Source organism: Mesoplodon bidens, assembly GCF_964165515.1.
Source record: "Mesoplodon bidens genome assembly, chromosome: 10".
NCBI lineage: Eukaryota > Metazoa > Chordata > Mammalia > Artiodactyla > Ziphiidae > Mesoplodon > Mesoplodon bidens.
The window spans coordinates 66,572,473-66,585,135 of record NC_138172.1 but is presented as its reverse complement, the minus strand read 5'-3'; the positions used below and the strand labels follow the sequence as shown (position 1 = coordinate 66,585,135).

Genomic DNA, 12,663 nt, shown 5'->3' with positions numbered 1-12,663 from the left:
AGGAGGTCTAGAGGGCTCAACAAAGCCCTTGTGGGGCTTTGGAGGCCTTGTGGGGCTTTGGAGGCCTTGTGGGGCCTGGGCTAAACGTTAGAGCGTGACTGGGCTCCAACCAGACGTGCGAGTAAAGCGGACGCCAGGCCTCTCCCTGGAATGTGAGCTCCCGAGCGCGGCCGCATAGCAGGGGTCCGCCCCGGGGTACGCTGGGAAGCCGCGCGCGCCCCGCCCCTCTCCGCCCCTCCCCGCTGCGCAGCCCTCGGCTGCCCCCTGCCGTCACAGGGTGGACCCTGCAGCCCAGGCCGTCTCGGCTCGGCGCCGCCAGCACCCCCGGCCTCCGGATTGGCCCCTCCCGAAGCCTCCGGGCCGTCTGCCTGCCGCCATCGGATTGGCTGCACCCTGATACCGTGGCCCCGCCCATTTCCCCGGGTCCTTTGATCACGCGCCTGCCGGCTCTTCCGGGGCCCGGGAGCCAACCGAGGGCGTTCCTTTCCGGGCTGCATCGGCGGGAGGTAAGGCTTGGGCGGGTTGGATGGGCTGCAAAGCGCCGGTACAGGTCCACGCCTCGGGGTGTCGGGATGCCAGGATGCCCGGGCCCCTCTGTGCTCCCCCTAAGTTCCCTTCCCCTGGCCTGAGCCTCCCAGCGCCGTGGGAACTACCTCCCGCTCTCTGTTGCTGGTCCGCATCCTCGGAACGGCCTGTCACCCTCCCTACCTCGGCATGTCCCCTCTACCATGGGACGGGCATGCGAGTGGGTGAGCCCGTAGCCCCCACGGGTAGCGGGACGGGTAGCTCATACCTTGCCCTCCGATAGAAGCCCAGGAAAACCGGGATCAAGGACCTGGGTATATCTGCGTGCAACCACCCGTGGACAGTCTCCTTGCATCTGTCATGGGAGCTGACCCTCTCCACTTCCTCCTGTCATCCCAGGCCAGGAGGGGAGGGACCCGGGCGGAGCCCCGAGTGGGGACCAGGGGGCGGTGACATCACCTCGCAGATGCAGTCCAGCCCTGCCCTGGCACGAGACCGATGGGGGAGACGGTGCCCAGGCTATGCCTGGAGTGACTCCAGGGACAAAGAGGGCATAGGACCTATATAGACCGAAGTGTGAGCACTGGACCCGGGCCGAGATGGTCTCCTTCAGATGCTCCCACCTCACCCCTAGGCTGCAATGCAGGACCCTCATGTTTTAACCTAATATCCCCATTTTGCTCCACTGGATAGCTGCTGGCAGTCCAGTACCCCAGGAGGCTGGGGCAGGAGCTGGGAACCTACATCTAACCTCTCCTCAGGAATTGATATCTGCAAATGTTTGGCCAGCACCTGAGCTGAGCCCCACCCTGATTTGGGGATAGGAGCTGGGCAGGACTCAGGCCCTGGGTCTGGGCCTCCCTTTGGTGCCGTTTACACCCAGGACTTGCTGAGGGTCCCTGGAGGGTTAAACCCAGCACATTGACCTGGAAGATCCCTCTTCCCAGTGCCTGACCTAAGTTTTCATATATTACTAGCTCTTGGGGAGGAATCCGGAGCCTGGGTGGAATTGACAACCTCCTTCCTCCTCCCCAGGGAGCCCAGTGGAGGCGCCCTCCCGAGGCAGTACTACTGCCCATGCTGACTACCCAGCCCTCTGGCTGCAGATGTCATGAGTAACACCACTGTGCCCAATGCCCCACAGGCCAGCAGCGACTCCATGGTGGGCTATGTGTTGGGGCCCTTCTTCCTCATCACCCTGGTCGGGGTGGTGGTGGCCGTGGTAAGGAGCCCCCACATACATACATACACACCCACACCTTTGCGAAGGCAGGGCTGGGTGGGCCTGGTCCAGCCTGCACACAGCATCTCAGCTGTCTTGCTGTTACGGGAGAGGAGGGTGTGGAGGTGGACCCCTGTCACTTGTGGGCCATCCTGGGCTCAGCGGCCTCCACAGTGCTGTGTCTCTGTTACAGGTAATGTATGTCCAGAAGAAAAAGCGGTGAGTGTCCCTGCCCCCCTGCCCGCGCCACCTCCCCCGAACTGTGCTTAAAGTTCTTCCCATAGGATCTGAGATCCCTGAATACATGTAAGATGCTCCTCAGCCAGACACAAACCTGAAATTCCCTACACTCCCGTTAGGTTTTCCTGCCCAGACATGTCGTTAGAGCTCTAGTGTGCCCCTGCCAGGGGGAGTAGACACAGGGCAGTCAGCTGTCTGAAGAAGGGGAGTGGGTCCCCTGGGCTGAGCCCCCTCCCATGCTCCCCAGGGTGGACCGGCTTCGCCATCACCTGCTCCCCGTGTACAGCTACGACCCTGCTGAGGAGCTGCACGAGGCTGAGCAGGAGCTACTCTCTGACGTGGGAGACCCCAAGGTGAGCACTCTGGGGACAGTGAGAATCATCAGAGGTGGGCCTGCTCTATTCATACCCCTGAAGACAGAGCCTGGTTCTGCTCTCAGCCTTCCCCATGTGGGCCGTGGCTAGTGGGGTGCCTCCTCCCAAGTTATGCCGTGGACTGCGCCCTGTGGTGCGCGTCTCCTCCCCTACAGGTGGTCCATGGCTGGCAGAGTGGCTACCAGCACAAGCGGATGCCCTTGCTGGATGTCAAGACATGACTTGAGCCCCCTGCCCTGGTCTTCAGAACCATGGGGTCCTGGAACGCCCAGGGCCCTGCAGCCTGCTGCTTCCCCCAGCTCCCCCTCCTGGGTACTGGGTCTCCGTTCCTCCTCCCATCTGCCCCCAGTCCTAAGCCCTGCATAGCGGTCAGCCCCCACTGTCACCACCTCACTCCCTGCTAGGCCTTCAGTCCTTTGTGGGCTGAGCCTACCAGCCACTCCCAGGAGCTAATGGGAATCTTTCCTTCTGGGGTGGAAGGGTGGCTGGGAGACAGGGTGGAGCTTTGCCCTTCCACAGGCACCACCTTTCTCTAGCCCTCCCTGACTTGGCTTTGGAGCTGTTCCCATGGTGACAGGGCCTAATGTATAATATTCAGTATATATATTTTGTAAATAAAACGTTTTGTGGCTAGGGGTGTAGTTGACTTCTTCAAGAGGGGCTTAAGTTACCTTCCCTGGAGCTGACGCCAATGCTTTTTCTTCTTCTCCCCCACCCACTAGACCCTTGGTTTCCAACCTTCCCCATTCCAGGCACCCATCACAGAAAGACTCAGTCCAGAAAAGGATATTTTTTTATTCAAGTAACTGCAAATAGGAAACCAGAGGGGGGGCCCCAGGCTGGGACAAATAATGGCTACCTCCTCCCTGACAGAACAGGGGGAGAAGGTGGCCCCTACACCCGACGGTCAACACAGGCCCCCCTCCTTACTCTGCTGCAGCATCCTAGGGGCAGGGCCCCACCTTCCCTGGGACTGGGGTAGTCGGTCACCCAGCCTGCTTTGCCCCAGGCCCCTTCCCCTAAGAGCATCTTGGAGGAGGGGAACGTGGGCAGAACAGGAGGCAATGAGGATGAACATTTGGCGCTGGTAGCAGCAGCAATGACGGATGTCTAAGAATGAAACATTGAACAAAAAACAACACAACTGTCCAGAGGTAGTTTGTGAACAGAGGAAAGATGGAACCAGAACCTTGGGGGTTGGGGAGGAGCAGAAGGATGGGAGTGGGCAAGGCTAGCTCCTTGTTATTAGTGCCCCGAGTGAGGGAAGGAAGGGGAAACCGAGGTCTAGAGTGGAAGCAGACAGGGACAGGGAGTGGCTCTAGCCCGCCTTAAGTGGCTGCCACCGGGAGCCCAGGCCTCCTGGGCCTCACCTGGATAAAGGTGACTCTGCATTTTCATCACTGCACTGGATTCCAGGGTGAGGGCAAGGTAGGTTGGAGCCTGCTTAGAGGGGGGAGGGGGCTTAAACCCCTCCTGCCTGCCTTCCTGTGCCCCCAAGGGGGCGGCCCAACTTACTGCAGGGACTAGGCAAGGTGGGAAGTAAGCAAAGGGCGTGTGAGCCACCCCTGGTGAGACACAGCTTGGTCGGGGGCATCTGGGGCCAATCACCCCTCTCCAGTGGCTACACCTGCTGCCGCTAGTACAGTGGGAGTGGGGCATGTCAGAATGAGATGGGGCTTGGGCCCCTTTTTAAGGCCAGGGGAGCCCTCCCAGGCCCCTTAATGGGAAGCCAGAGGGAAGAGTCGGGGATTAGAAGGGACCCCGAAACCAAGAGCCCAGCCAGCAAGGTCCCCACGCTGAGGGAGTGGGGATGCAGCAGCGCGGGAGCAGCTTAGTGGGAAGTCAGGTGCGTGGGTCAGGGGTCGCTGGGACCCGAAGTCAAAGGAAACTGCTCCCGACTCGGGCCCCGGGGGCCCTGCGGCGGCGGCTGGTGTGCTGTGTAGTGTGGTGGTGAGGGCGCAGGTGGGTGGCGGTGACACGAGAGCCTGGGGGAAGGGGTGGGGGCAGTGGGAGCGGAGCGGAGCTGTCCAGTCCCAGAAGGAAACTGCTCCTCGGTGAGGGAGCTGGTGGCGCGGCACGGGTCACTGCTCCTCCTCTGAGGACTCCTGCGAGATGCCCTCCTCTTCCTCCTTCTCCTGCAGGGTGGGCAGGGCCATCAGCAGGAATGCCAGGCCTGCCCCCCTCCCTCCTCCACCCCCCAGGGGCCAAGCTCGCCCCCAGCCCCTCCCGCACTCCCTGGCTCTCCAGAAGGGGGATGAGTCAGGGCTGAGTGTGTGGGTGACTCAGCAACCTCCACGGCCCAGTTTCATTCATAAAAAAGGAAGAATTTAAAGGGAGGGAAAAAAAACCACACACATGCTGCTCTCACACAGAGCCAGGCCCCTTGGCCCCCAGGCCCATGGCAGGGGTACCTGGCAGAGCTCGAGGAAGCGAGGAAGTGACTGGTTCTCTGGCAGGGGAGGAGCGGAGGCAGCCAGGGAGAGGAAATGAGGAGGGAAGGGGTGGCTGGAGGCTGCATGAGCCCCCCTGGTGGGTGCCAGGGAACCGAGTGGCCTTGGCCTGCAGGGGCAGCTGCTGGGCTGCGGAGCGGTGGCCATGGGCTGACCCCAGGCCAGGGCGGGGAGGAAGGGGAAGTGTGTGCCGCCGGGGCTCACTCACTGGGCGGGAATGTCGGGACACCACACGGGGCCCCCGTGCCAGGCACAAACTCCAAAACAACTTGTTTCCTGTTACTCACTCCTGGGGCCCAGCCAGCACCCCGAGCCCCCCTCACCCAGTGGTGGCTCGGCTCACGCTCGAGGAATGAATGCCTCAGGGAAGACAGGTTGGGGATAGTAAAGGGCTGGGAGGGCCCTCACTGCAGTGGACCCCCTGGAAGCATCTCCCGGCTCAACCCACCTACTTCCATTACCAGCTATTGGGGCCTAGAGATGGACGGCGCCTCCCTGAGGAGGTAGCTCCCTGCGGCATCGCACCTCAACCCCCACCCAACATGACCCCCTTGCCCGCCCCCCCGCCCCCCCACCCAGGCCTGAGCTCCTTTGCTGCTCCTTAAACCTCCCTTCGTCCTCATTTCTATAATGGCGGCGGCGGAGAAACACTAGTAGTTGACCTCCAAGTTCACCCTAGAAGTTCTGAGTCTGTTCTAGAAGCAGAGGAAGGAGAGACAGGGACCACCCCCCGTAGGGCAGCGCAGGCAGTCTGGTCTGGCTTGTACCTGGGACCCCTCACTTCTCATGGACACAGCCCTTTAAAAGCCCTGGGCTGGGTGCCAGGAACCCTGAGCCCTGGACAAATCCCTTCCCCTCTCCGGGCCTGGGTAAAACATGAAGTCTCACCATTCCTGGCCCTGCAGGTCAGGGAGAGCCATGTTCCTATGCGGGCATAGGATGGGGCATCTCCCACTCTTAACAGCCTCCCCAGAAGAGCCAAGCTGCCGCCACCTGTTCACCTACCAGTTTTTTGGGTCTGCCCCTTGGTTTCCTCCCTGGAGTTGTGGTGGTTTTCTAGATGGTCAGAGAAAAGATCCACTAAGTCAAAGATGTTCCTGACAGTGCTCACCCAATGACCAGTGCCCTGGATGGTGAGGGACAGCAGGGAGGGGCAGAACTACCTTCCTCTGCTCGGGGCAGCCCAGGACTCTCAGCCCAGCAGGCCCACCCGAGTCCAGCTGGTGATGACTGGCCAGCCACACTGCCCCCCCCACCCCAACATACACACACGCCCCCCCACTCCCTCCTCCACCCATGACTCAGAGGATATGAGTCGTGTCTTAGAAAAAATAAAATAAAAAACAAAACAACTTCTCTGAAAGGCTGATGCCACTGTAGATCTGGCCTTCCCTGCTTCTCCCCACTCCCTCAGGAGCCGGGGGGCCTCCGGGAGAAAAGGTGACATTCTCAGCCCAGGAGCTGCCCCTTTGCTCCTCCCAACTCGCCTCTCGCCAGACCAGGAAAGCTGTGGGACATCTGACTCGATTTCCCCAGTGTCCAGGGCAGGACCAAGGCCTCAGAAGTGAGACCTCAGTCATTGCCCCACTCTCTTCAATTAGCAGACACATCATCCCCCATATGCCAGAGGAAAAGAGGGTGCCAAGAATGAGGACAAGCCAGCCCTTTCCCAGACCTCCTATAGCTGCTGTCGTGGGGAGAGGGCCCTCCTCAAGCCTCACCCGGGTCTTGGCAGCGCCCTTGTTTTTGCTCCCCTTCGGTCGGCCCCGAGGTCTCTTAGGTGTTGGCACTTCGCTGGGCTCCTTCTGCAAAGACAGATGGGGCAGTCAGGGACACAGAAGCCACCTGTCCCACCCTTGTCAGGACAGAGCCCTCTGCCCCAGCCCAGCAGAATTAAGTCTGCGAGCCATCCCCCAACTCGAATCCACAGGAATCATAGCAGGCAGCCCTTGGGCTTCAGGTTCTCCGTCTGAATATCTTTTGCAAAGTCTCTCCCCTTGCTTCCCTATGACAGCAAAATGACAAGAGGCCAGAAGGCCTCTGGGAAGGGTGTCACGGGGGCAGAAAGACACTCTTAGGCAGCTCTGTCCACATGCCAGCTCGGCCACGGACTAGCTCTAAGATCTCGGGCAAGACGCTTAATGCTTGAGCCTCAGTTTCCCTCATCTGTAAATGGTGACAAGGCTTACCTTGCAGAGTGTCACGAAAACTAAATGAAAAATGTACAAGTGTCCAGCACTGGGCTGTGATCATTGCCCACCCCCTCAGATGATGCAGAAGAGGGGAAAGGATCCCCCTTCCCACTAGAAGGAACCTACAGCCTCTACCTGCAAACCAGGCTGCCTCCTAGGGAGAAGGAGTTATGTCCAGATCTCGGAACCCCAGAGAGCCCTGCCCATTGGTGCCACTGAAATTTTAATAAGCCCGAGACAGAATAAAAAACTGCTACATAATGCATAGAAGCTGGGCAGCAAAGGCACGTCAGCTATGGTTTCCCAAGGCAGCTGCCTGGGGGCTCTTCATGGTCCAGTAACCCAACACCCCTTCTCTGACCCCCCCAGTGACCACAAGGCGGCAGAGACTAAGAGGATGAGCTCCCCACACACAAACTGTGGGCTCTGAAAGAGGCAGCTGAATTCCACCACCCATCAGACTTCTCACGGGTCCTGAGGGTCAGTACAGGCCTCTCCACCTACAGATGGGGGGCGGCGCCCAGGGCCCGGTGGACACAAGCTGCCTGATGTGTAAAGAACAAGGATCGACCTCTACTGCTTTCCTCTCCTCTGCCCCACGAAAGGGAAGTAATGGGGCTTCACCAACAGCTGCCCCTTACGTGGGGATAGCTGCCCCTCTGTGAGAGAAACCAAGATCTCCACCATGTAACGGGTGGTCCCCACAGCCTGACTGGCCAAGCTCCCTGGGGTGCCCACAGTGCCAGGCTGGCCTTTTAACCCCACGGGACCTTTGTGAGGGGCAGAACCAGGGCTCTCAGTCACTCTGCCACCAACTCCCCAACATTTTAAGCTTCTTGGGCTTCCGTTTCCTTTTACAGAGCTGGGGCAAAGCCCAATCCAGGGCCACTCAAGGAGGCCCGTGAACAGGTGCTGGCCCAGAAACTGTTACTGTCCTGGGGTGAGGAACTACAGAAACATACAGTAAGTATTTAGAAACCCTCATAGTAAATTTCAGTAGTAAATTAACAAAGTACTATCATGTGCAGTGAATATAATAACAAAAAACGCTGGGCTTCCGTATGTAAATGTTCACGTTTCTATAATTCATCTTTACTGTTTCATAACGTACTGGTCCACGATGGATGGAAATAAAGGGTGGGTGGTTTACCACAGTGTATAAGCACTGAGTGGCCTGCAGGACTACAGGGTCACTTCTGGCTTGGACTTTCGGGCTCGGGCTCAGCGATCCCTTGGGCTGCACTTCTCTCCCAGGCTCTCAGGCACCGGGGATGCATGTGTGGGGTGCACGGGTGTGTGGGGAGAACACACGTGTACAGGAATGACGCTGCGCCCTGCCAGTCCTGCTTTCACCTGCCAAGACGCCTGGCACCTCCCTAGCCCAAAGAGGTAAACCGAGGCAAAGGTTTGGACACCCACCTGACTCCCTACCAGCGCCGTCCCGGGACTCACCGGAGGCTGCTTGCGCGGCCTGCCCCGCCCTCGCTTCTCAGTGCCGTCCTTTTCCTGCTTGGAGGCCAAGGGCTGGCTGGACTTCGAGCTCGACTCGCTCATCTTCCCTTGTCGGCAGAGCAGGTGGAGGAGCGACGGCTGGGATGCTGGGAGGCGGGAAAAGTTGTTTTAAACAAAACCTCTTGCTTTCGTCACCTCCTACCCCCTCACCACTCCCACCCTCCAAATGCTGGGCAGGAAACTGCCTGCTCCCAGGGGTCCCCGTGATTCCCACCTGGGCCGATGGGGGCATCTGCCCAGCCCAGCTTGCAGCCACAGGGCGGGGCTGGGCCGTTGGGCCTAATCAGCTCCTTATCTCCTCTTCAGAACGGCTCTTTGTCGTCCTGCCAGCCCCACAGGCCCCGGGCCCAAGAGCCCAGCCAGCCCAGTCCTGGCTGTGGGTAAGGCCGCCCTGGCAACGGTGTGGGTGAGATGCGGGTCCTCACACTGCCAGGGCCCCCTCCCTCCACCAAGCTGCCCCTTCTCTTCAAGAGAAAACCAAGCCTGGGTAGCTCGCAGGGAACAAGGGAGGAAAGGTAAGCAGAGAATGAGCCCTGGGCATCTGGCAGCCACAGACATCAATCCCCGGCCCACCTCGTCCACGGTACTGCCCACCTGCCAGAGCCCCAGCAGGTCTTTCTGCTGCTGTCTCCCTGGGTAAAAGCCTTGGGGGTTCAAAGATGGGGATGATTTGGGAAGAAGGGTGAAGAGGGTTAAAACCACAGTGGGTGAGGTGGGAGGAGGAAAAGAAACCCAAAGCTGAAAGGTGAGTCTCCTCTTCCCCCTTGCCCGCCCCCACCCACCTGGAGTCAGATGAGATCTTTCTCTTTGATGCCTCCTTACACGAGGGGCAGGGACTTGTCCAACTGAGAGGGGCCCTCGTAACAGATGCTGGCTGACTCCCTGAAGCCCTAGCAGGGCTGATCCTAAAAGCTCCTTGGTCCTTCTCTAGCACCTCCCCTCTCCTTAGAGGCCTGTTTGGGCTTCATCAGCCCTACTAATATAGAAGTTACCTGAAACCCCCCTCTGCAAGGAGTATTTGGGAGTCTGTTCCAGAGGCTGAGAAAGGACAGTGAGGGCCCTCGCAGCCCCATCCCTGTCCTCCCCGTTATTATCCCCAAGTTACAGATAGAGACGTGTCCTGGGAGGCCTATGGTTCCACACCTCCCTGATAACCAATCCCTGGCTGCCCTTGGCAAAGGGTGGGCCCAAGTGGCTCCACTTCTGAAAGCCCCTCAATCTATAAAATGTGGGTAATGATAAAGCACCTGCCTCACCTACCTCTCCAGACTGCGGCAAGGATCAAACCAGGTAAAAGTTAAAAACGCTTAAACAACAGAAAGCTTCATTCCAGATCAAAATGAGAACTAGAACGTTTGAAATGACTTTCTTTTCCCTTTTCAGATTCAGACAATTTCCAATTTTAACCAATGAGAGGAAAGACCGTTTTTGCAAACTTGTGATTGTTAGCGGGCCTGAGGCCCCTGATCCTCAAGTACTGAAATGCTCCAGATGGCGGGACTTTGGTAATTATTCCATTTTATAATATTTCAGACTTGAAGACCCTTTTAAACAAGGTGGTTGGTGATTTATCCTGCTTCATCATTAGTGGCTTGGCCTGCTCTGTAATTGCAGGCAGTGATTAGAATCTTATATTACACCACAGGTCCCCCTTCAAAACTAAACATCACAATTAATCAGCTAAATGAGTGCTGACCTCACATGAGGTTTGCTGGAGGCCCCCTCGGAGAGGTGGTTCCAGTTGGGCAAAGCCAGCCCCTAATCCCATAAAGCCTGGGCTAGCCTGCCTGGGGATCCTGGTGGGTGTCCCTGGTGTTTCCCCCCACCTCTTGCTGCTGGGGACCCTTTAATCCGCTCACCCTCACCCCAGATCCAGGACTCCAGAGAAGGCAAGGCCTGAGGCCCTCTCTGGTGAGACTAACAAATGCTTGTCTCTTCCACCTGTTTCTGAACATCAGCGAGGCCTGGCTTGGCGAAGCCACGTTTAGGGTCCAACTTCAATCCTTCAGTTGGTAATAAGCCCTTTCAGGCCTCAAGCCTGTCTCCTCCACACACTGTGCACCCAATGTGGGCTCCACAAATGCTGAGGCAATCTGCAGGAATGACTCGAGGAAATCATCCTGGAACCACCTTGTTTTCCCCAAAACAGTAGCCCAGAGAGGGATGATGAGTTGCCCAAAGTCACAGAGCAAGTTGGCGAGCAGGATGGAGTGGGTTGCTGGCGACCCTTCTAGCCCGCCACTTTCCTTACCCTTTTGGGGGCTGGTAAAGTCCCTGTCGTCCCTGCTGCAGACCCGGGGCCCAGAGTGACTCTGCAAGTGTCTGCGCCCGGCGGTTGCAGGTCGGCCGGCGGGACTGGGGGCTAGAGCGCGGGGGGAGGGGCGCAGGCCGCTTTCGCAGGCGCGGGAAACCGGTGCACCCCGACCGCATGCACCGCCACGAGGGTGCACCCGGACCCACTTCCTGCCAGAGGGGGCACCCAAGCCCGCCTTGGGGCAGGAAACCTGGCGCGCGCGGGGGAGAGGAAGAAAAGCCACCTTCCTCCGAGCCCTCCCCGCAAAATAAAGCCCCAGAAAAAAAAATTGAAACGGGGAGTCAAAGGGACTAGTTCCAACAGAGCCCAGCAAAGCAGAGAAACCAGTTTGTGGGGGCGGAAGGCAGGCCGGGCCCTGGGGGCTGAAGAGGCGCGGGCCGGGCCAGAGGTGGGGTCGGGGTGAAGCCCCAAACCCAGGCCGGCGATTCGGCCTCATCTGCGGAGGGGCGCCAGGAGAAAGGCCGAGCTGGAGTAAGGCCGAATTGCGGGGTTCCTGCCCATCCCCCTCACTTCTAGAACTTCCCCAGGCTGAGGGGGCCACCCGGCCCCCCACTCTCCCCTGTCGCCGAAGCTCGTTCCTCTCCCCGCCCCCCACAACCCAGGCCCGGGCTCGGGCTCGGGCGGGAGCGGCGGCCGCGCGAGGTGCACCGGGCTCCGCCGGGTGCACAACTCGCGCTCGCCGCAGCCGCGCGCCCCCTCCCCCACCGCGCGCTTTTCCCGGGTCCCCGCCCCCCGCAGGGCGCCCGCGGCGCGGGGGAAGGGGTGCCGGTGCCCTCCCCGCGCCGCCGGGCCCCGCCGCCCGCCCCCGCGCCGCGCGGCCCTCCCCCGCCGGCGGCTCGCGCAGCCCCGGCCTGGGAATAAAGCCGGAGGCGCGCGCTGCAGCCCCGGGCTGCTTGCAGGAGGGGCGGCGTGCAGCGGGGGCGCGGGCGCCCCCCTCCGCCGCCGCCGCCGCGGGCCCCGGGGACGACTCACCGCGAGCTCGGCCGCCGGCCTGCGGTGCGCGCTCCGGGCTGCCGGGAGCGACGGTGCTGGGCGCTGAGGACCGGCCTGGCTCCGCCGCCGCCGCCGCTGGTAGCAAATGCGGATCTGAAACCGGGAGAGAGAGCAGAGGCGCTCAGAGACCGCCGCCGCCGCGTGCTCGCCGCCCAGGCCCCCGCGGGGTATTTATATGTCACATCCAGGCGGGGGGACAAAAATATTCCCCCTCCCCCGAAGGATGGCGAGGGGCAGGAAGCTAGGCACGGCCCGTGCGCGGCCTCAATAAATAAATAATTTAATTAAATGATAGATATAAAAAAAAGGAGCCACCGGAGGGGCCGCGAACTCACGCCTTCTTGGAGCCGCGCCAGGGCCAGAAATAGCCCGGGCTCGGAGTCCCAATTAGAGAAGCGCAGCCCCGGCTCAGGGGAGCTTAAAAAGAGCGACCCAGGGGCAGGGGGGACGGGCCCGCCCGCGCCAGCCGTGTCACTGGGGGGGGCGGGGCCATGCAAATGAGCCCGGGGATTTAAAAGGGCGGCCGCCCGCCAGCCGCCGCCGCCGCCGCGCGGGTGGGTGTTGAATGTGGGGAGGGGCGAGCGGTGTCGGGCTTCTGGGGGCGGGCGCGCGCGGGAGGCCTGGGCTGGGAACCCGAGGCCACGGCCCACTTCCCACAGTCCCGGCCGGGAGACGTGGGGAGGTGTTTAGAGGGGTCACCAAGGAGTCCTTCGTGGGGGAGAGGGCGTCCTTAGTGCATGGAATGGGGGTCCCCGGGAGAGTCCCCTCTTGGGGCCTTCCGGGTGTGTGGGCTTGGCGCCCGCGGGGCGCGTGGATGTGGGCGGGTGTTGGTGCTTGCGGG

The 12,663-nt window shown here is 60.5% G+C and overlaps 2 protein-coding genes across 6 annotated transcripts; one reads left to right on the top strand and one right to left on the bottom strand.

The window, feature by feature from the left end:
* Positions 1-432: 432 nt before the first annotated feature.
* SMIM29 (small integral membrane protein 29) lies at positions 433-2,994 on the top strand. 2 transcript variants are annotated; one of them, XM_081245297.1, is made up of 5 exons: positions 433-506; positions 1,561-1,687; positions 1,941-1,966; positions 2,235-2,340; positions 2,517-2,994. In XM_081245297.1, the coding sequence occupies exons 2-5, from the start codon at positions 1,637-1,639 to the stop codon at positions 2,580-2,582; spliced, it is 249 nt and encodes an 82-aa protein (XP_081101423.1). In that variant the 5' UTR covers positions 433-506; positions 1,561-1,636; the 3' UTR covers positions 2,583-2,994. The 2 variants fall into 2 exon arrangements, with proteins under 2 accessions (XP_081101423.1, XP_081101422.1); XM_081245296.1 differs by having other exon boundaries at positions 1,561-1,747.
* A 142-nt stretch (positions 2,995-3,136) lies between these two features.
* On the bottom strand, positions 3,137-12,264 carry HMGA1 (high mobility group AT-hook 1). Of its 4 annotated transcripts, none has more exons than XM_081245289.1 (6): positions 12,158-12,264; positions 11,802-11,915; positions 8,423-8,601; positions 6,533-6,616; positions 5,813-5,867; positions 3,137-4,493 (listed from the first exon to the last, which is right to left on the bottom strand). In XM_081245289.1, exons 3-6 carry the CDS (start codon positions 8,555-8,557, stop codon positions 4,240-4,242), a joined length of 528 nt encoding a protein of 175 aa, XP_081101415.1. In that variant the 5' UTR covers positions 8,558-8,601; positions 11,802-11,915; positions 12,158-12,264; the 3' UTR covers positions 3,137-4,239. The 4 variants fall into 4 exon arrangements, with proteins under 4 accessions (XP_081101415.1, XP_081101416.1, XP_081101417.1 ...); XM_081245290.1 differs by having other exon boundaries at positions 8,456-8,601; XM_081245291.1 differs by having other exon boundaries at positions 4,322-4,496; positions 5,817-5,867; positions 12,158-12,263.
* Positions 12,265-12,663: the final 399 nt, after the last annotated feature.